The 21,603-nt window shown below is 45.2% G+C and overlaps 1 protein-coding gene across 7 annotated transcripts in view; it reads right to left on the reverse strand.

Annotated features, from left to right (window-relative positions):
• The window catches only part of FRY (FRY microtubule binding protein), a 264,523-nt gene that overhangs the window by 158,393 nt on the left and 84,527 nt on the right, over nt 1-21,603 (reverse strand). For all 7 annotated transcript variants that reach the window (XM_044284644.1, XM_044284646.1, XM_044284645.1 and 4 more), the window contains exons 2-3: nt 13,188-13,387; nt 3,840-3,893 (exon numbers count right to left, since the gene is read on the reverse strand). In XM_044284644.1, coding sequence (XP_044140579.1) covers nt 3,840-3,893; nt 13,188-13,387 — 254 coding nt within the window. The remainder of the gene's footprint in view (nt 1-3,839; nt 3,894-13,187; nt 13,388-21,603) is intronic.

The following is a 21,603-nucleotide window of genomic DNA, read 5'->3' on the forward strand; positions in this document are numbered from 1 at the left end:
TCCTTCTTGGGAACCACAAAGAGGTTCGAGTAGAACCCCCTGAACCTTTCCGTCGGAGGCACGGGGGCGACGACACCCTTGTCCATTAGAGAGCGAATAGCCGCGAAGAAGGCGGCCGCTCGTACGGGATCCCGCGGAGGACGGGATCGGAAGAAACGGTCTGGCGGAATGGACGCAAATTCGATCTTGTATCCGCAAGATACAATCTCGAGCGCCCATGCGTCTGAGATGTGGGCCCGCCATACGTTCCTGAACAGGAGAAGGCGGCCCCCCACCCGGGTGGGTGGGGGCGCACCTTCAGGCAGAGGGCTGCTGGCCTGTGGGAGCCCGTGCAGGCTGGGACTTGCGCCAGGTAGGTTGCGTCCGAAAAAACGGCTTCTTGCGCCTATCTTGGGCTGGGCCAGAGGAAGAAGAACTGGCCGCGGGTCTAGACCCGGTGGTCTTGCGAAAGGACCGAAACCGGGACGAACCAGCGCGACCACGGGGGGCGCCCTTTGGCCTGGACTGGGGAGGAGAGTACTCTTCCCACCCGTGGCCTCTGATATAAGTTCGTCCAGACGGGTCCCGAACAGGCGGGAACCCGTAAATGGTAGGCCGGCCAAAGAGCGTTTGGAAGCGGCGTCCGCCGCCCAAACCTTCAGCCAGAGTTCCCTCCTGACAGAAACTGCCAGGGAGAAGAACGGGCAATGAGGGCACCCGCATCAAGGGAGGCCTCACAGACGAATTTTCCGGCCTGAACAATTAGTTGGGCTAAGGAGCGGAGGTCCTGAACAGGGACGTCCGACCCTAACTCCCGTTCCAGTTGCAAACCCCATTCAGAGACCGCTTTACCAACCCAGGCGGAGGCAAAGACCGGTCTAAGGGCCGAACCAGAGGCAGTAAATATGGCCTTGGAGAGGGATTCCGTACGACGGTCCTCAACAGACTGGAGGGAAGATCCGTCCTGTACCGGAATAGTAGTGCTTTTGGACAGGCGAGCCACGGGAGGATCAACCTTAGGCGGGGATGTCCACGTGGTCACAGAATCCGCTGGAAAGGGATAGCAAATGTCCAGCTTTTTGGGTGTAATAAAGCGGACGTTAGGCCGGGTCCAAGCCTTGGATACCACAGAAGAAAAATCAGCGTGTATGGGAAAAACCTTGGAGGCCTGTCTGGGGCGGAGAAAGGACACGCCGGCCTGTTCGGAGCTGGGGGGGTCATCGTGTATCTGAAAGGTATCACGGATGCTAGCGATAAGATGCCCCACCGCGGACGCCAATTTGGACGGAAGCTCTGAGTCCATGTCCACGTCCGAATCCGCCAGTTCTCCCTCAAAAAGCGTATCCCTTTGAGAGGATAGACTCGACTGAGCTCGCACGCATGGCGGAGAGAGCGAAGCATCTGGAGAAGATGTGCGCTCAACCCTTGAACGTTTCTGAGTATGCCGGGCCCTGGAAGATTCGCTGGGAGGCAGGGAACCAGTGGGGGCGGCAGAAACGGTAGTCCCAGCGGGTGCGACAGGGATTGTGGCAGCCTGCGGGAGAGGCGGTCTATCCACGAGACGGCCCACTACGTGTGTAAGGCTTTCCACTGCCTGAGACAGAGACCTAGCCCAGTCAGGGGGTTCAGAGGCACCGGGGGTCGCAGCGGGAAGCGGGCCCTGCATCGGGGCCTGACATGCAAGGCAATGCGGCTCAGATTGTCCACTCGGAAAAAGTTCCTTACAGGCGGTACAGGCATGGTACCAGGGTTTGGAGGCACCCGTGGGATCTGACATGCTGAAAGGTGGTTGTACTCTAATACAGAGACCACAAAGGGTTATAGCAGCTATGACCAGGAGGGTTAGGAGAGGGTTAACTGTCCTACCAGTGCCTCAGAAGAACGTCAGGAGTAGAGATGGAGCAGATCAGCAGCAGCAGAGAGCAGCAACAGCAGTGAGCCAGCAGATAGCGCCCACAGAAGCCGAGCGATGTACACAGGAGTTTAGAGTCCCCCACCGTGTCTCAGCTTCCTGTCAGGAGTGAGGAAGCGCGGGAAATCTCAGCAGAATCGCGGGGAAAACAAGCTCCGCCCCCTCCAGCGCTTGCTCCGCCCCCAACAGGACACGCGCGTAAGCCACGCCCCCTGCTGCCGAAAATGCTCTCAGGGCTAAGAAGAAGCCAGATGCCAGAAAATAAAGGGCCCGCAGGCCCCTGGAGTGCGGCGATTTGCCCAGGTGGGTGACCCTCTGCCACCAAGTCCCCTGTTTCGCCGAGAAACAAGCTCCGCCGCGATCTGCCCATGTCGGGCATAAGCCCCGCCCCCCGATCGGAACGGAGCGGGCGGCGGCGGGAAGGGAGAGAGGGAGAGAGAATGCCGGGCTGAAGAAAGCAGCGTGGGGGGAACGGCGTGGAGGAAGGCGGCCCCCCTGCTGAGGATAACCTGAGGGGAGCTGGGGAGGGTCTGCTTGAGCGCTCAGAATAAGCGACCACGGGTGCCCCCCTTACCCAGAGGGGTAGGTGCTGCAAATAGGGACGGGGTATGGGCTGGAATAGCCATCTCACCGAACGACGTCTTCACCCTCAGTTCCTTCCAGCAGGGTCGCCCCTTCAGCCACTGGCACCGCAGTGGCAGGAAGCTGGTAGAGGGGCTTGGCGTGCGGGCGACCCCCTAGCTGGCGGGATGTAGGGGAGCCATTGCTGCCCAGATCCTCCTATTGCTTCTGTGGGGGAGGCAGCAGTGCAGATAAATTGGCACTGGCGCAGCTCAACCCCGGGAGAGCAGAGAGGTCCATGCGTCTCTGGTATCCCTAGGAAAAAGTAAAATAACAAAATTAGAAAAATAAAATATCAAGGAGAAAACAGCCCTGCAGTAGCAGGGAGTGTCTTGCCTCCTTGGACACTAAGCTAAAACTGGTAGCCTCTATCTCCAGGCTGAGGATATAGCTGATGGAGGAGGGGCTTAACAGTTTTACTTAGTGTCACGCCTCCTAGGGAGCTGAGCTATACCCAAGGTCTGTGTCCCCCAAGGAAAATGGGCGAGAAAAAAATATTTCCTCATTTCCCTGGTTCTCTTCTGGCGCTTTGTTTACCTGAGACAACAACGATCTCTGCCCCTCCCCCTGCCCTGCCAAGGGAGTGAATACAAGTGCTGCCCTGAGTGACATGTCTGCCTGCTGGGAGACCCAGCAGCATGTTGTATGTGTAGGACTACAAGTCCCAGCTGTACAATGACACTGCTGATACACAGGATCTTCCCCCTACCTGTTCTTGTGCAGAACTCCTCTAGTCTGTGAGCTCCTGTGTCCAGCATTTGTCTCCTCACTGCCTGCAGCTACTCTGTAAAGCCTTCAGCCCTGAGTCTGTGCAGCTGAAGCGGTTAATGTTTTTCCTTAATAATCCAGGGAGAGAGCAATAATCAGCAGGCAGCAGTGAATGGGGAGTGGCCAGCACAGTGATGTCTTGTGTACAGACACATATCCACTCTTTCAGGCCCGTGCACAAATCATCAGAGCAGGGAGAGAAGCTGATATCACAGGTCATGTGACCCTCTAAAATCTGAGAAACCAGCAACTGGAGATAAAGCAAGTGAATTGTAAAGTCCTTTCATTTGCCTAGTTAGAAACATACAAAGAGCAAAATAAATGACTCGGACAACCCCTTTAAGTCTCAGGTCATTTTGAATTCAGCTGAATGTGTGTTTTCACAATCTGGGACTTCATGGTTTTCAATCATAAAAACATCTGAGCCAAATGCAAACTCAATCTTGCCATACCTGTATGTGCATGTAGACCGCTAAATATTCATCAAAACACATCTATACATCACTGTACTCACAGCGGGATACTCTACCACCTCACAATTCTTCATTCGTCAACTTACTTGGTCAAATAGGGGGTCCTCTCCTCTTTGAAGGGATTTTGTTAAGGGTTTTTCCTATAAAGCAGAAGATAAAAAATAGTCAGGTTTCACATTGGCTTCATTAACAAAATGCATAAAATATCTAGGATTTTGCGCTCATCGCCAAGTAGGTTCTCCAGAAGAACAAGATTTACTGAACCTTATCTACTAAGGTCACAGTCTGAAGAATGGCGCATTAGAGCAATTATAAATGACACTTGAACCAAAAGACATCTCCAACAAACAGCAACATATTTCTAAAGCTACCAACTATTACTATAAAAAAAGAAGAGTCTCCAATTCATTAACCCCTTAAGTACCGGGCCCATTTTTGGTTTAGCATTTTCATTTTTTTCCTCTCCAGGTTCCAATTGCCACAACTTTTTTATATTTTTCTTGAGGGCTTGTTTTTTTGCAGGATAAGTTGTATTTTTAAGGGCACCATTTGGAAAAAAACGGGAAAAATTTCTTTGTGCGGTTAAATTAAAAAACATAACACTTTCACCAAGGTTTTTGGGATTTTGACCTGGACATTCCTCCATTTTCACTCAGGCAGCCCCCCTGACTTGAGCATCGGAGCAGTTCATACTCTGATGCTCAAAAGCATTTTTTGATTTTTTTGGAGGTCCGGTGACGTCCCGGGCTCTCCATGGGGCTGCCAGGAAGCCGGGTGACATCACTGGCACTGATAGCCGGGATTTAGTGCTGCCCTAGCCAGTAAAACGGCTAGGGCAGTGCTAAAGCCCGCCCATCAGAGTCGGTGACATCACCGAACACACTGCCGGGCAGTGTGTTATGATAAACAAAAGAGCCCTTTCCCTGCGCGATTTAGCGTAGGGCAAGGGAGCGCATCAGAGCATGAGCTGCTCCGATGCTAGCCTCAGGGGTGCTGCCTGGGTGAAAATAAGGGTATGTCTTCTAACGGAAGATAAGACTGGTGGCAGTTGAAGGATGAAACTGGGCATGTGTGACCACCTCAGCAAGCTAAACAGAGAAATTAGAAATTATTGAATATAGTCAAAAACCTAAATAATTATAAAAAAGGATAATATAGTCAAAAACCTAAATAATTATAAAAAAAAGTAGACTTATTAGGTATCGCCGCATCCGTAAGAATCTCCTCTATAAAAATATCCCATGACCTAACCCCCCAGATTAACACGGTTAAAAAAAAAAATGAAAACGGTGCCAAAAACTAAATTTTTGGCACTTTTTCATTTCAATCCGTTTTTTCCGGTAACAAAATAAGGGTTAACAACCAAACAAAAGTTAATATTTATTACCCTGATACTGCAGTTTACAGAAATGCCATATTTGTGGTCGTAAACTGCTGTATCAATAAAAGGGAGGCCGCAAAAGGAAAGGACCGACCGATTTTGATGGCCTTTTTTATTGACACCATGTCCCTTTTGAAGCCCCCCTGATGCCCCCCTAGAGTAAAAACTTTCTAAAAGTGACCCCATCTAAGAAACTACACCCCTCAAGGTATTCAAAACTGATTATACAAACTTTATTAACCCTTTAGGTGTTCCTCAACAGTTAATGGCAAATGGAGATGAAATTTCAGAATCTAAATTTTTGGTAACCTTGCCTCACAAAAATGTAATATAGAGCAACCAAAAATCATATGTACCCTAAAAATAGTCCCCCAAATAATGCCACCTTATCCCATAGTTTCCAAAATGGGGTCACTTTTAGGGAGTTTCTACTCCAGGGGTGCATCAGGGGGGTTGAAACAGGACACTGTGTAAATAAACCGGTCCATAAAAATCAGCCCTCCAAAAACCAAACGGCGCACCTTTTACTCTACGCCCCGCTGTGTGGCCGTACAGTAGTTTACGGCCACATATTGGGTGTTTCTGTAAACGGAAGAGTCAGGGCAATAGAGATACAGTCTTGTTTGGCTGTTAACCCTTGCTTTGTTAGTGGAAAAAATGGGTTAAAATGGAAAATTAGACAAAAAAAATCAAATTCTCAAATTTCATCCCCATTTGTCAATAACTCTTGCGCAACACCTAAAGGGTTAACGACGTATGTAAAATCAGTTTTGAATACCTTGAGGGGTGTACTTTCTTAGATGGGGTCACTTTTAGGGAGTTTCTACTCCAGGGGTGCATCAGGGGGGTTGAAACAGGACACTGTGTAAATAAACCGGTCCATAAAAATCAGCCCTCCAAAAACCAAATGGCGCACCTTTCACTCTACGCCCTGCTGTGTGGCTGTACAGTAGTTTACGGCCACATATTGGGTGTTTCTGTAAACGGCAGAGTCAGGGCAATAAAGATACAGTCTTGTTTGGCTGTTAACACTTGCTTTGTTAGTGGAAAAAATGGGTTAAAATGGAAAATTAGACAAAAAAATATGAATTTTGGGGGGGGGGGGGGGTGACATACTGAACATGAAAGACTATATAAATCAGACCACTGTAATGGCTGAAACTGTGTTGGTGGAAGCAAGCTTCTTCATAGAGCTACAGAGCGGCAATAAATAACGGAGGAGATGCTGTCTATGATGCCAAAAGTCTAAGTAACTGTGAACAGCTGCATCCATATCGCCAGTACAGGTAGCCTCTCAAGCACTTCTCAAGGTCGGTTCACTGGCAAAGTAGATAACAACCCCCCCAACATACCTCTGGAAGATAACAGAGACTCCTACCATACCAAACAAGTGTTTTACTAAACATATGACTTGGGAATACTACAGATAAGGAGCTTTTAATTGACTTCAGAACAATTTAGAAAATAGAAAAGTCCAAATATTTGAGATTTTCTTAATCAGATCTCCTGGACCGGACATATATCAGGGGACGATAAAACGTTCACACTACTTATCTGTAACTGCTAGAACTATTCACTGCTCTGCTCACACCGATCTGCTTCCCATCACTCGTCTCATCTATCCTTATGGGCAGCTACATGCCTGAGGAGGAGGCCTGAGGGGTCTTGAAAGCTTGCAATTTTGTCGTCATCTTTTTCAATCATTAAAAGGTATCAAGTCAACCACCAAGGAATCGCAATTTGACATCTAATTTTATTTGCACTTTAGGCAATGTTCCCAAGTCCAGCATCTCGGAGGTTAAAAAGCACTGACCTCCAACTACCCTGAGCAGTAAAAGGTGAGCTCAGGACAGAGAATTATTTTGGTGACACTCCGGGGGATACATTACATACATTGCTGACCTTACTGATCGTTCATCTACAGAGAAACCCTGCTGTATTCTATTTCCCAGGGCAAAATAAATAAATAAATAATAATATTTTCACAATATGTGTCTTTGTCTGTATATCTGCTCTATTCACGTGTGCGTTTCTGCTGGATCCATCATGGATCAGCAAAAGCTCTTACGTCATGAAAATACAACCGGCTGTGTCCGTTATAAATGGATCGGGTCGTATTCTCTCTAAAATAGCCAAGACGGATCCGTCTCTAAAACCATTGCAAGTCAACGGAGGACGGATCAGTTTTCTTTTGTGTCCGAGAAATCGGATCAGGCACCATTGACTTGCATTGTGTGTCATGAAGGACCTGTCTTGCTCCACACCCCATCGTGGACATAGCCTTTAAAGTTTCCTATGCACTTTAGACAGCGGTCAGGTGAAATCCAACATGTCCGATCCTTCTTTAGACTGACATTTGCCCTCAAGGGACATTACCATAAACATTAGACGGTCAGCTAGTACTGCCAAAATAATTGGGTCTACCAACTTTCTATGGCCCCTTACACATCAGAACTAGCAGGGGTATTTATCTACCTGGCACATACCAAAAGGGGCGCTGGCACTGAGCGTCTTTTTGGAATACATTTGGTGCCAGCATACCTTTTTTTATACTGGAAAGCTGTTGGGTACCATTTTAAGAAAATTATGTGCTTTCTATTGTCTAACAAAGCCTATTGAATATGTGCTGCAAAAGGAGTCATCTGCCGGGAGCAGAAGGCCCAGAATAGCTCACCATTTACCAAAGATTTCAAAGAAGATTATGAAATGCTAAGGTCCTATATATAGGATGAGAATTGCTCTCTGCAGCACCGACTTCAAACGTAAAACATTCTATATCTATAGAAATTATGTATAAAGTGAAATATTAAAATGCTCATAAATGACACACAGATAGAGTTAACCCATGCTAGATGAGGCTCTATTAGGGTACATAATCTGTACAGGATTAAAAAAAAATATATATATATTGTTTTGGTTAAAGGCAGCAAAGTTATAGATATATATATATATATATATATATATATATATATATATATATATATATCTATATCTATATCTATATAAAAAATTATATATGCTGCTTCAAAACCCCACCTGCTCCAGAGCCACTCTGATCATTCCCAGAGCTGCAGATTAGATGGCATGTTTGGCAGCAGCAGTGTTGTGCCTGTATACCGCATGTGACCGCCAATCATTAGCCTAAGGGCCCTTGAACATGACCGTATTCCCTCTGAGACATACGGTCCGTGAGTGGGCCATATGTCCCGCAGTGGCATTGATCGTGCACACGGGAGCGCACAGCATCATAGATTACAATGATGCTGTGATGATCTTATGATCATATGAGTGCGGGACAATAGTCCCGCGGGTGACCTGACGTGCACAGCATCATTGTAATCTAGGATGATGTGCGCTCCCGTGCGCGCAATCAATGCAGCTCCGGGACATATGGACCGTATGTCTCGGAGGGCATACGGTCGTGTGCAAGGGCCCTAAGGCTGTGATGGCCTCCGTCACTCCAGCTGTGGTAAAACTACAACTACAACTCCCAAGCTTGGCTGTTCTCAGAACCCCATAGAAATGAATGGAGTATGCTGGGAGTTGTAGTGTCACCACAGCTAGAGTGCCGGAGGTTAGCCATCACTGGCCTGAGGAGGATTTTGCACAGGACTGTTGAGACCAGAGATTGGCTGCAGCTCTCACGTACGGGCACACCACCAATGCAGTCATGAAAACCAGGCCCAGTGGAGGGATCAGAGCAGCAGTTCTGAAACAAGAGCAGGCTCGGAGTGGCGAGTACCATTTTTTATTTTAATACATTCCCTGCCTTTTACAAAATGTTGCTTTTAACTTGGAGAAACCCAATAGGAAGCCGGTATACAGTAATAATTAGGATAATCTGTCACTTATTACAGGTGACCCATCAGATTTTCTATAGTTGAGCATGCTCAGATACACGCAAGTTTATCACAACCCAAACAATCAATATGACAATGAGACCCGTGTATACTGGTTTATAGACAACTACAGAATGGTATAAACACTCATCGTTGGAGGAAGGCTTGTGCCACCATGGAGATGGATGTGGATGTGATGAGGAACATAGATGGTTTCAGGTTTTGTTGGTTTGCACTGGTCAATGTAAAGGTTATACTTTATATACCCAAGACAAACTAGACCTCCATTATGGTGCCAGAGTTTCTCACATAGTTCAGAAGGGTCTTTCGTTTATTTTCCACTTCATGCTCTTTCCGTCACCATTGGGCCAAATGTTAAGACCTCCAGTTTATTAATTATACCGTTCCTATGAAGATGGGAGCCTTCCATTATCCAATTGCAAAGGCAATGGGTCCAACCAGGGCAGGTTCCTTAACAGTTGCATGGGCTGTCTCTATGGCATGTACGTTCCTGAGTGAAAGATTGAGGAGGTGAGCACCGCACAATGGCATTGCAACCATCTACAACTTGTGTGACTGTTGTGTCACGGCTGAATTGGGGCACACACATAGTATGATCCATACCAAGATTTGGGGTTGGCTGCTAACAAACAACACATGAACTGGCCTTTAAATTTCTGTTCACACTAGTTATAGACTTACTAGAACCAGGAAGGTTATGACCAGGGGTGTTGGTAGAACTACTATAAGTGTTGTAATGACTGATGTCAAGAGACCCAGGTCACATGCCTTGTGGTGCCAGGTGCTAGCAACACTGCCGGTTATGATGGCCAAGTTGTTTACAGCTTCTTAATAGTTCTCAATGGAATTCAATGACCTATAATGGGTTAATCGTGATTTTTATTAAGGAAAGAATAGCGAAACATGCTGTATTGGCCACCAAGACAAAGGAAACCTAAAGGAACAGATGCTAACGACAATGTGAACAAACATTAACGGCAAAATACTGTATTTTTACATTATAGCAATTATTAAAAAGCCTTCGAGAGATGTTTTCTTGATGGATGTTTAAGATGAAGCTTGAAGGGGTTTTCTGACTTTATCTGTATCTGATCGGTAGAGTCCAACACCCTAGACCCCCGGTGATTAGCAGTTTGAGTAGGCCACAGTCATCCAGTGAGCGCCGTGGCCTTCTAGCCGCTTACCCTAGGCCAGTGACATCACGTTCATCGGTCACATGGTCTGGGCATAGTTCAGTCCCATTCAAGTGAATGGAGCTGAGCTGCAATGCCAAGCATGACCACTATCCAATGTACGGCTCTGTGCTTGGCAAGCTGTGAGGAGGCAGCGGCGCTCACCGCAGTGCTGTGGTCTCATCAAACAGTTGACCAGGGGGTAATGGGTGTAAGGCCGATCAAATGCTGATGACACCCTGAGGATAGGTCATCAGTATAAAAAACTTGGAAACCCCTTTAATTTTAGATTTACCCGCAATATTTATGCTCCTGGGTCCCAATGCAAATCTGAATAGGGCCTGGAACTACCACCTGTCATTTATAGTACTGGTGTCCTCATATGGGGCAGAGGGACCTTCTGGGTCTCCTTCAAGCTCCAGGACCTGAGTGCAACTGCAAACTGTGCACCTCCTATAGTTACACCACTGGTAGTGGCACAACAGGTGCCATAAGTCCCAGCAGCTGAGAGGGTACGCTCCCTATTAGGGTACTTTCACACTAGCCTAAAACTTTTCCGGTATTGAGTTCCGTCCTAGGGGCTCAATACCGGAAAAAAAACTGATCAGTTTTATCCTAATGCATTCTGAATGGAGAGCGATCCGTTCAGGATGCATCAGGATGTCTTCAGTTCAGTCCTTTTACGGTATTTGGACGGAAAAAATACAGCAGCATGTTGCAGTATTTTCTCCGTCCAAAATTACGGGACACTTGGATTGAAATGCATTAATGCCGGATCCGGCACCAAGTGTTTCGGAAAAACTGATCCAGTTCTCCGGTCTGCGCATTCGCAGACCTTTAAAAATGTGAAAAAAAAGATCCAATCCCAGCACCATGGTTTGTATACTGCAGCCAGGACCTGTGCACTAAATACGGACAGCACCGAAGAAGACAAGAGACCAGCAGAGGCTGAATTTTACTTTGGCCTCAAACATCTATTGCTCCATTTACTGAAGGATATCATGTTTTCCGGCACCAATATAATTACTGTCTATAATAAAAATGGTTTTGTCGCTCCTGCATTCATTTTACGGCATGTAAATAGGAATTCAAGCAACGTGCTGGCGAATTGTGCAATGTCATTAGCTTCTGTTCTGCAAATAATACGGGATGGCAGAGCAGATGTGTATATGGAAGGGGGGGGGGGGGGGGTGAGAGTCGCTCAGGAAGTTGTAAAGATCCCATCAAGTATAAATAGATTGGGCAAGACACCAAACACAACAGCAGAGTGCTGAGTAATGTGCTTTTTCAGAAGAAAATCTGATAACAGAGGATGGACAGCAATCTGCCGCTCCCATCAATATGTATATACGGAATATGATCACAATCACATGGCACGTATCAAATGAAGCATATTCTTTATCCGCCAGTGCAGGACATACTGCTCAGAGCGGCTAGGACTGCGTCTAGTGCACTCAACGGAGCAACTACTGTACTTACAACGCGAGCGCTGAAATCTGACCGGTTACTGGGAGCTATTTTCCAACCAGTTTTTTCACTTTAAAGGCTATGAACACCTTTGGGGGCAATTTTTTTTTAATTATTATTGCATTGTATAAATATTTTTTTTAATTGTTTTTTATTAAACATCTGGCGTCCTGAACCAGCACCGTCAGACCAGGAGCAGAAGGGCTCCTTATCTCTGACCTCCTAAACACTCATTACAGCGCAGTTCTTACCTTCCTGATAAGGCCTTATGCACACAGCCGTTTTTTTTTGGTCCGCATTCTAGCTATCCTAGGCGTCTCGGATGCGGACCCATTCACTTCCGTGGTCCGCAAAAAAATATAACCTGTCCTATTCTTGTCCACATTTTGCGGACAAGAATAGGCAGTTATATTAAAGGCCGTCTGTGCCGTTCCGCAAATTGCGGAACGCACACGGACGCCATCCGCGTTTTGCGGATCCGCGATTTGAGGACCGCAAAACACACAACGGTCGTGTGCATGTAGCCTAAGAATGTGATAACTTTATGACCTCTCAGTAGTTTAAAGATAAGGGAGGTCATTTATGAAGCTGAAATCCGCCCATATTAGGCATATTTCAGGCGCAGCTTGTGGCGCTGCAATCTGCGACTTTTCCTCGCTCAGGCGTAGAAAAAGGTGGTGGTGGATCCGCCGAAGTTCTGTAGAGGCCGGCACCTCTTCATAACTCCGGCAGATCCACCGCCAGATTTAATAAATCTGCCCCAAGGTTTAGGAGATGGCCGGCAGAAAGTGAAAGTACCAGTCACACAGCTGGGAAAAACAGTTAACCCTTTGTGACAGAACATCTCAATATTTTTAATGAAGGCCAATTGGAAAAAAAAAGATTTTTAGCCAAAAATGAATTACATGCCATCATAAAAAAAAAATTGCCTCTGAAGGTGCACATAGCCTTTAAACATAAAATTCCTAAAGGGATTGTACAAGATTAGAAAAACATGACCGATTTCTAGAAGAAACGGCGTCGCATCCGTCTGCAGGTTGGGACGCCCAGTCCATCCAATTTCTTGGAGCTGTGATTTAACACCAGACATAAACCATGGAGAGGTGTAATGAAAAAAAAAAAAAGCAGAACATTATAAATCGCCATCTTTATATCACAGCCATTTCCGTAATCTTCACTATGGTAAATTTATAAGAAACACTTGAAATTATTAGTTTGCAAATTAAAAGGGTCCTCCAGCTTTGGAGCCGACAACTCCTGTGTGCCTGAACACAAAAAGCAAGGACTAAGTGTCCAGAATCCATTCTCTAACGCTTCCCGTCTCTGCTGGACCGGCAAGTCGCAGAGTCTCATGACCGCTGCGGACAATCACGGATCTCAGCGGTCACAGAGGCATCACTACTGTAATGTGGCCTTTAAGCCGCTGTCAGTCCTCGGGGCATGGGTACGTTGCGTAGGTGTTGTCGGCCCCAGGGCTGGACACCCCTTTATAAAAAAAAATTAATAAATATGGAATGACACCTTTTATTACAACGCCTTTTTCAGCTCACTCACCAGGGGTTCGGCCATTATTATCCGGATCTTGCGCTCCGCTTGTGTGGTGAAATTTGCAAATAAACTCTTGAGAATATATTCCCCAGGTTTACTCTCCGGGTCTATGTTGATGGGCAGCATGGTTGGGGGTCCTTTGTCTCTTTGTGTGCTGGATACTGGTTGTACTTGTGGTTTTATATATCCGTTACCCACTGGAGAAGCTAAAATACAAAGAAACAAAGACAAGAAATCAGTACTACATTTGCGCAAAAGTTTGAATATTTCTCAAATTCTGTAACATTTAAAGGGCTTATGCCATAATTGATGTAAAAAATTTAAAAATCAGACATCATGTAGTACATGACAACGCCTTTCTAACAAAGCTGGCAGCAACCTTGTACCGCACACGGGTCCAAAGATCCCCACAGTCACTGCTCTGCTAGATTATCTTCAACATGGCAGCCCAGGGGGCATGTCCTTTCTGCTGCAGCCCTGTCTCTGGAACGACCACAGCTTCTAACAAGAAATATGGCTGGTGGTCGTTGAAGATTTAAACTGAGCACATTCGACCAGCTCAGAGAGAGAGATGGACCAAAAATAAGGAAAAGAACAGCAGGTGGCGCTATAGAGATACAATGGCTGTATTACATTTTTTAAAAGAAGACCTGACCTCACTGTTCCCTTGCTGCTGTGGCTGTTCTGATGATGGTCCTGGTCCCAGATCAATACTTCTTTTTAAAATGTCAGGAAAGGCCCACTCAGCTGGGCACTGGGCACAGCGGTGACCAGTAATTGGCTGTGTGGGATCAGATAGTGGAGGGTAGCAGGGACCAGAACAGCATCTCGTCAATGCTATATAGCCTTTTTTAATTATTTCCCAGGAAAAAAACCTTTAATCATTTAAAGGGAAGCTCCAGCTTCAAGTCTTCTATTTCTGCAGTTGCCTAATATTCTACGATAAAGTGGCATTTTATTCTTGATCAACTTTTTCTATGGTTACCAAACATTTGACAAGATATTGGGCCAGATTTATCATTAGCTCAGGTCAGAATAATGGAGTGAAAAAGTCCCCAAAAAAGTCCCAAACGCTAAAACTGCGCACAAATTTGCGACTTTTTTCTGCTCTGCACTATGCTCGCCAGTTTTCTGAAAGTGGGCGTGTTTTCTTATGTAAATGAATCTCTAGACAGATTTACTATTGGGACTATTTAAAAAGTCGCATAAAAGTCGCAATTTCACTCCAGTGAGGACCATGCTTATCTTATGAGACTTTTTAATAGAACATGCGACTTTCATAAAAACGTGCAACTTTTTCGTAAAGATGTGCGACTTTTGTAAAGCCGCTTACTGACAGATAAACTGCTATCGTCAAACCACATTTATTACAGTCTTAAAGGGCCGATCATAAATCTGACTTGGCTAAAACTGACTTTAGCCATATGTGAAAGTGGAGTGAGCTGTCAGAGTCATGATAAATGTGGCCCATTGTCTTCTCCATCCACAGTGAAAGCTTCATTCTGCAATCTGTTGGTTTCCAGATTACAGTGCATTGTGGGAGCTCAGATGCCCGCTGCACAGTCTTAGAGGTAATCTGTTAGGTCTGACAGCAGAGCAGAGATAAAACAATGTCTGTTTCCAATAGCAACCTGGAGAAAACTGTAAACATATGTATATCAATGGAGAAAACGGTTACAATAACTAATAGTGACTTTTTATGGAGCTTTACACTAGGAAATGTTGAAAAGCTGAACGTGTAGAGGTAGTCTACAACTGTGCAGGGCCACATCCAGCAACTAGACCTCTTCAAGCACTAGAATGGAAAGTGCAGACTCTGCTCGGCCTTTTTTGGAGGCTACATGGTTGGTTATTGCCTATGTTTAGGCCTTGCATTGTGGCTTTCTGGTTGTGAGATCCGGCAGAGGATCTCAAAACCGGAATTAAATGCATCCGTGCCAGTCAACACATACGTTCGGCTGGATCTGGTTGTATTGAATCTAAACTGAACAAACCGGGTAACAAAAACAAAACTGGATCGGGCACAGTTGACTTACATTGATTTTCATGCCAGATCTGGTTTGTTCCATTTCGCAGAAATGATCTTTTTTGGCTCGGTTTCGAGATCCTCTGCCGGATCACAAAACCGGAAAGCCGCCACTCAAGCGTGAAACAGGCCTAACGCAGCGTATTCTAGTGATGTTTTTCCAAGGACAACCTCTATATATATATATATATATATATAGAATATAAAGAGAATAGTGTTTGCATGTCAATTTAAGTGAACCTTCACCATTGGCTATATGTTCATTAAGGGTAAAATAGAACATTTGTGATATCACTGTATTCTTTTTTTTGTAGCCCTGGACAATCCTTGTTTAACTGTACATGTATTCAGACAGAATCCCTATAGATGTATCATTGGCAGAATGTCTCCTCAAATTACAAACAAATGACAAATGTGAAGGTCTTTGCTGTTTTTCTCTTCATTTTAGACTTTCCCCCCCCCAGGCTTTTAGAGGCCCTGTCTTCACGCCAGTTCACCAACTGGAAAATAAGGGTCTCCATGTATCGGGCCTAGCTTACACACTTCCAGGGTCTGTCACTTTCCGGCATTTCATTTCAAGCAGTATGAAAGCAAAGAAAGCAAATACCGGCAATGTTTTTCCATGCATGAGATTCCATAACTTAGATTCTCAGGCCGGCAGCCAGAAGGGGCTTAGTGCTCCATGGAGGCAACAGCTTGCTCCTAATAGAGGAGAGAAGGTCCTGTCCATGGTACAATGTGCCAGCTGCTGCCACAAAAACATCCTGGCGTCAGATCCATAAAGAATCGCTCACCTGTTTTGTTTCGCAATCGAATTAGCATAACCACATATAACATGGAAAAAGCATTTAAAGTTTTTTTCAGGGAGTTAGATATTGAAGAGCTATCCTGGGGATATGCCTTCAATATCTAATACCTAACCCCTCACCCCCCAACATATCAGCTGTTTGAACAGGACGCAAAGCATTACTGAATGCAGCAGTCTTCTCCCACCACAGCGCCTTACATTGTGTAGTGGCTGTACTTGGTATTGCAGTCCAGGCCCTTTCACTTGAATGGTAGGCAAATAGGCCAAGTTCATGGCCTCAAACAACTCATCGGTGAAAGTGCAAGAAGTCGGACCCTCACCGATCAGATACTAATAAACTATCCTAAGGATAGATCATAAATAATTTTCGAACCCTGGGAAAACCCCTTTAATGAGGTCTTCCTGGATTATGGCCATTTTAAGCCAACCCCCGGAGAGAGTGGCACCTGTTGACAAACTCATACATGCCCGTTTCAGCACCCTGGGTCCGTTGATCTTCTGGTCCCCATTCTGTTTACTTCTGGACAGGGTATGGATGGGGCCATATGCCCCGCTGCACGACTGGCTTCAGTGAAGACGTGTTCCAGAGAGGCCCATGACCCAGTAGTGATCTGCGACTTGGGGACACGTCACCACTGAGGCCAGTCCTCAGCTGCAGAAGCACACGTGACCCCATGTAGAAGTAAATAGATCAGGGACCAGAAATTCACCAAATAAGTCTTTCAAACAGTTCCATGCTCTCTGGGGATGGCTAAAAATGCCCATAATCCTGGAAAACCCCCTTTAAAAGTGAATAAAACAGACAAAGCCAAGCCGATAGAAGCAGATGTATACATGTTTCTGGAGGTACGAAAGGTAAAGAAGTGATCATGGCGGCAGCCAATTTTTTGAACTTCCCGCCAGCCATTCTTCTGCACACTATAGCCGGCCCTCCCGTCTCCAGTAAGCACTGTATACCCCAGGGGTCAGCAACCTTTGGCACTCCACCTGCTGTGAAACTACAACTCCCAGCATGCACTGGTACTCAGCTGTTCTTGTAACTCCCATAGAAGTGAAAAGAGGATTCTGGGAGTTGTAGTTTCAGAACAGCTGGAGTGCCGGAGGTTGCTAAAATCGTACAAAAAGTTGTATCACCTTTGTTGATCAAATGTAGTGATTCATCTCCTCAACAAAGACGCTGTCCAATCGAAAACCATGAAATCTAGACTAGCCAGATCAGCTGAGCTCTTAAAGGGGTTATGTCATGATTGATTTAAAAAATTAAAATCAGACTTCATATAGTACATGACAATACCTTTCTAACAAAGCTAGAACCAGCCCTGTACCTCACATGGGTCCAGAGATCCCCACATTCACTGCTCCAATTGCTCTGATAGATTTATATTAAGCTGGCAGGTCAGTGGGCATGTCCTTTCTGCTGCAGCTTCTAACAGAAGATATGGCTAGTGGCAGTTAAATATTTAAACAGAGCACGTTCGACCAGCTCAGTGAGATGGACACACATATGAGGAAAAGAATAAACAGCAGGTGGCGCTGTAAAGATACATATTATTGAATAGCTCACTGGCTATCCTAAATTTTGAATTAAAAGCAATTACAAAAGTATTCAGATCCAGGTGCTGATTTGAAAAATGTAGAATATGTATCATGACACCCTTTAAGAGAAAATTAAAGCTCAGTTTACAGACCTTACAACTACAGGAAGATCCCTCCTATGAAGTTTGAAAGCATTCATGGTCATTTCCCTGTGGATCAGCAGACCAGTACACTAGGCCTAGTCACTACCCCTGTATGTACAGTGATTTTTGAGGTTTTATTTGGCAAATGTGCTTATCACAATCAACCAAGGTGTTGACCAGAGGAGCCAGGCCATGTGCCAGGAGCCTGTATAGTGACACACATGGGCAAATTTGTGAAACAGTCTACAAGAAAAGTGCTTTCTGGCCCAGAGCAACCAATCACACCACAGCTCTAATTTCTCAAAACCAGAATACAAAATGAAAGCTGTGCTGTGGTTGGCTGCTATGGGCAAAAAAAGACCCAACAAATCTCCCCCATAGTCCCTAGGTTACACGTTACAGAGACTTGAGCAATCCATTCAGGGGCAGGATGGCCATAGACCTTACAGGGAAATTCCCCAGTGGGCCAATGCCCAGGGGGCAGCCTAGGTCCTCCTCACGGCCGGCCAGTGGAAGTTTTTGGGGATGTATTTTGCGCTGCTGGCTGTATTTTGTGATGGACTGTGGTATTTGGCTCTGTTGGGTTGGGTTTATGTGCCACAATATGGTACTGATGGCCCTGCCTTCCATCAATTTTGACCCAACTACAAAAAGGCGCCAATTTTAGTATTTTTTCCAGGGCCACTTCAAGTTCCCATTATATAGTGTCTCCGTGCGGTATCATAACCTCTAATCCCTAGAGCCATGTCTTTCTCTGGGAGAATAACTTCATACCATGACATATGATGGAGAACGAGAACATGGAAAAGGAAAATCTAAAACACCAGGAGGCACGCCAATGTACAATGTGGGCTCTTAACAAGCCATGGGAGTTGAATTACGAATCAGTAGAACACAGAGCTTTCAAAATACAGATCTAAAAACTGTAGGCAGAATAACTTCACTTTTCTACATTACATGAAAGCATCGTTCACAAAAGTCCCAGGAAACGGGCAGGAGGAAGTGGGAAGGGAGGAGTTTATACAAATTGACCCCATGTCAGCAATTTTTGGGCATTTCCTGTGAGTTTTCAGGGTGGTTCCGGTGGGCAGGCCAAAAAATCTTGAATTCTATTGACAATGATGCATGAAAGTGGTGAAATAATGTGCTACAATAGTGGTCCACTGCTAAAAGGGTTAAAATGTATTTTATGTTTTTTATGCATGACCTGCACAAGGAGTTAACAGGCCGTAACAACCATTAGTTGGTGGGGCTGTGCCATAGCGAGGAGCAGAGTAAGATTAGTGTGAGGCAGAACAGAGTGAGACAGAGCAGTGAGCAGAAGCTAAACACAGCCCTGAATCAGCCTATAAAGAAATCTATCTTTAAAGCCAGTTTAAGAGGAGAAAAAGGGAATATTGTGAAGCATGCCAGTGTTGAGAGAAGGTGCGTGCAAAAACAGAGACTACACTGTGGAGATTACTTGCAAGAGGCTTATGGACTTTGCAGCAACCTTGTCCAGGAGATGAAAGGCTTGGGGAGCCTGGACATACTTTAGAGGCAGACTGAGGATCTGGTAAGGCCCACCTCCCGCAGAGGACTAGGATACTTACAATGCCCACAGCTCACATAACTGCAGTTGGAGGAGCAGAATTTTAGGAGCCTCTACAGGTAGCTACCCTGTGAGTTGTACGCCAGAAGTTACAAACTACTTTAGTAATACATTGGGGAAAATTTATCAAGCTTGCTTTCCAGAAGGGTGTACAAAATGCACAAAGTTTGGTGAAAGTGCCAAGATTTGTGCCTTTTTGCCATGTTACAACCCCTTGTAAATTTTTGGGTGGGAAATGTGTGCGTAATTAGGTGTGCTAATTGATTTTCCCCCAGATTCATCACTGCCAGTTTTTTAAAAAAGTTGCAAAAAAAGGTCACAAAATCACTTTTCTAGAGAAAAGTGTTAGGCCCCTTGCAGACGAACGTGAGCGGATCAGGTCCGGATGCGTTCAGTAAAAAGTGCGCGATTTCGCAAGCAAGTTCATTCAGTTTTGCCTGCGATTGCGTTCAGTTGTTCAGTTCTTATCGCGTGGGTGAAATGCGCATTGATGCGTTTTTCACGCATTTGATAAAAAACTGATTGTTTACAAACATCTCTAAGCAACCATCCGTGAAAAACGCATCGCATCCGCACTTGCTTGCAGATGCGATGCGATTTTCACGCAGCCCCATTCACTTCTATGGGGCCAGCGTTGCGTGAAAGACGCAGAATATAGAACATGCTGCGATTTTCACTCAACGCACAAGTGAAAACCAACGCTCATGTACACAGACCCATTGAAATGAATGGGTCTGGATTCAGTGCGTTTGCATCACGCATTGCACCCGCGTGGAATACTCGCTGTGAAAGGGGCCTTAGGTTTAAAGATTCACCAAATTTATCAAACAATGTGCGACTTTTTATAAACGCAGGCTCAGGAAGAGCTGGATAAAGTCTGGTGAGCTCTATAAAATCAAATATTTCCATTCTATTACACCACAACGCTAACCTCGACCCCAAGAGTTCAGACTTGTGTCACATGCAAAATTTTATGAATCCTCACCCAGAACTCTGCAGTATGTACATGGGTCGTTGAAGACCCTGGGACCCGTCTACTCCCCGCTGTTTCCTATGAGATTGCTGCAAAAGTCATACATGAACTACCACACTCATCTTTTAAAGAGGGAGTGCAGAGTGAAGGCTGAGCCGCCCTTTGAAGACACAAGTTGCCATAGCAATTTACATTTCTAATCGTGATTTACTAACTCCTTAACTGGCGGACTTTCCCTCATTAATAACGCATGCTATTACTAGTATAGTCTCCGAGCAGACAGATCGGGGCGCTGCAAACCAAGAACCAGAGAAGAGAAAAAGCACAAAATTCATACAGCGTCACACCAAATCAAAATACATACACCGCAACATGTCAAATCACAAATACAGCGCAACACTAAATCACTATATATATATATATATATATATATATATATATATATATATATATATATATATATATATATATCGGGACATCAAATCACAGTACGTACACCGCGTAATGTCAAATCACAATACATATAGCGGGACATCAAATCACAATACATATAGCGGGACATCAAATCACAATACATATAGCGGGACATCAAATCACAATACATATAGCGGGACATAAAATCACAATACATATAGCGGGACATCAAATCACAATACATATAGCGGGACATCAAATCACAATACATATAGCGGGACATCAAATCACAATACATATAGCGGGACATCAAATCACAATACATATAGCGGGACATCAAATCACAATACATATAGCGGGACATCAAATCACAATACATACACAGCGTAACGTCAAATCACAATACGTACAATGTCCCATGTCTATATCCAAGAACTGGCTTCGTTACCCATAGCAACCAGATTCCTCCTTTCATTTTTCAGAGCTCTTTTGAAAAGTGAAAGGAGGAATCTGGTTGCTATGGGTAACGAAGCCAGTTGCTATGAGCAACTAAGCCAGTTCTACTTTACACCAGTTTGATAAATGACCCCCATAGTCTTAGAAAGATTTCATCACATTACAGTAGATTTTCCGTCTGCAATCTGTGGCGCTCTAGTTGCTGTGAAACTACACCTACCAACATGCTATGAGAAGCCATACTGGGACTTGTAGTGCTCAGCGTGCCGCTCTAGATCCGCACACACAGGAGAACACATTTTATAAACCATGATCAGTCTACTGTTCTATAAGATATCCAAAATCAATTGATCAGTTTGCGAGATTCCGGCAGGCAAAAAAAAGGACTAAATACCCCTGCATTGTGGGGGGGGGGGTTCATGCGGCAAAAGTCCAACACCCATGCCAATAACGAGATGAACCCCACCGTAGTCAA

This window comes from Bufo gargarizans, chromosome 3 (assembly GCF_014858855.1).
Source record: "Bufo gargarizans isolate SCDJY-AF-19 chromosome 3, ASM1485885v1, whole genome shotgun sequence".
NCBI lineage: Eukaryota > Metazoa > Chordata > Amphibia > Anura > Bufonidae > Bufo > Bufo gargarizans.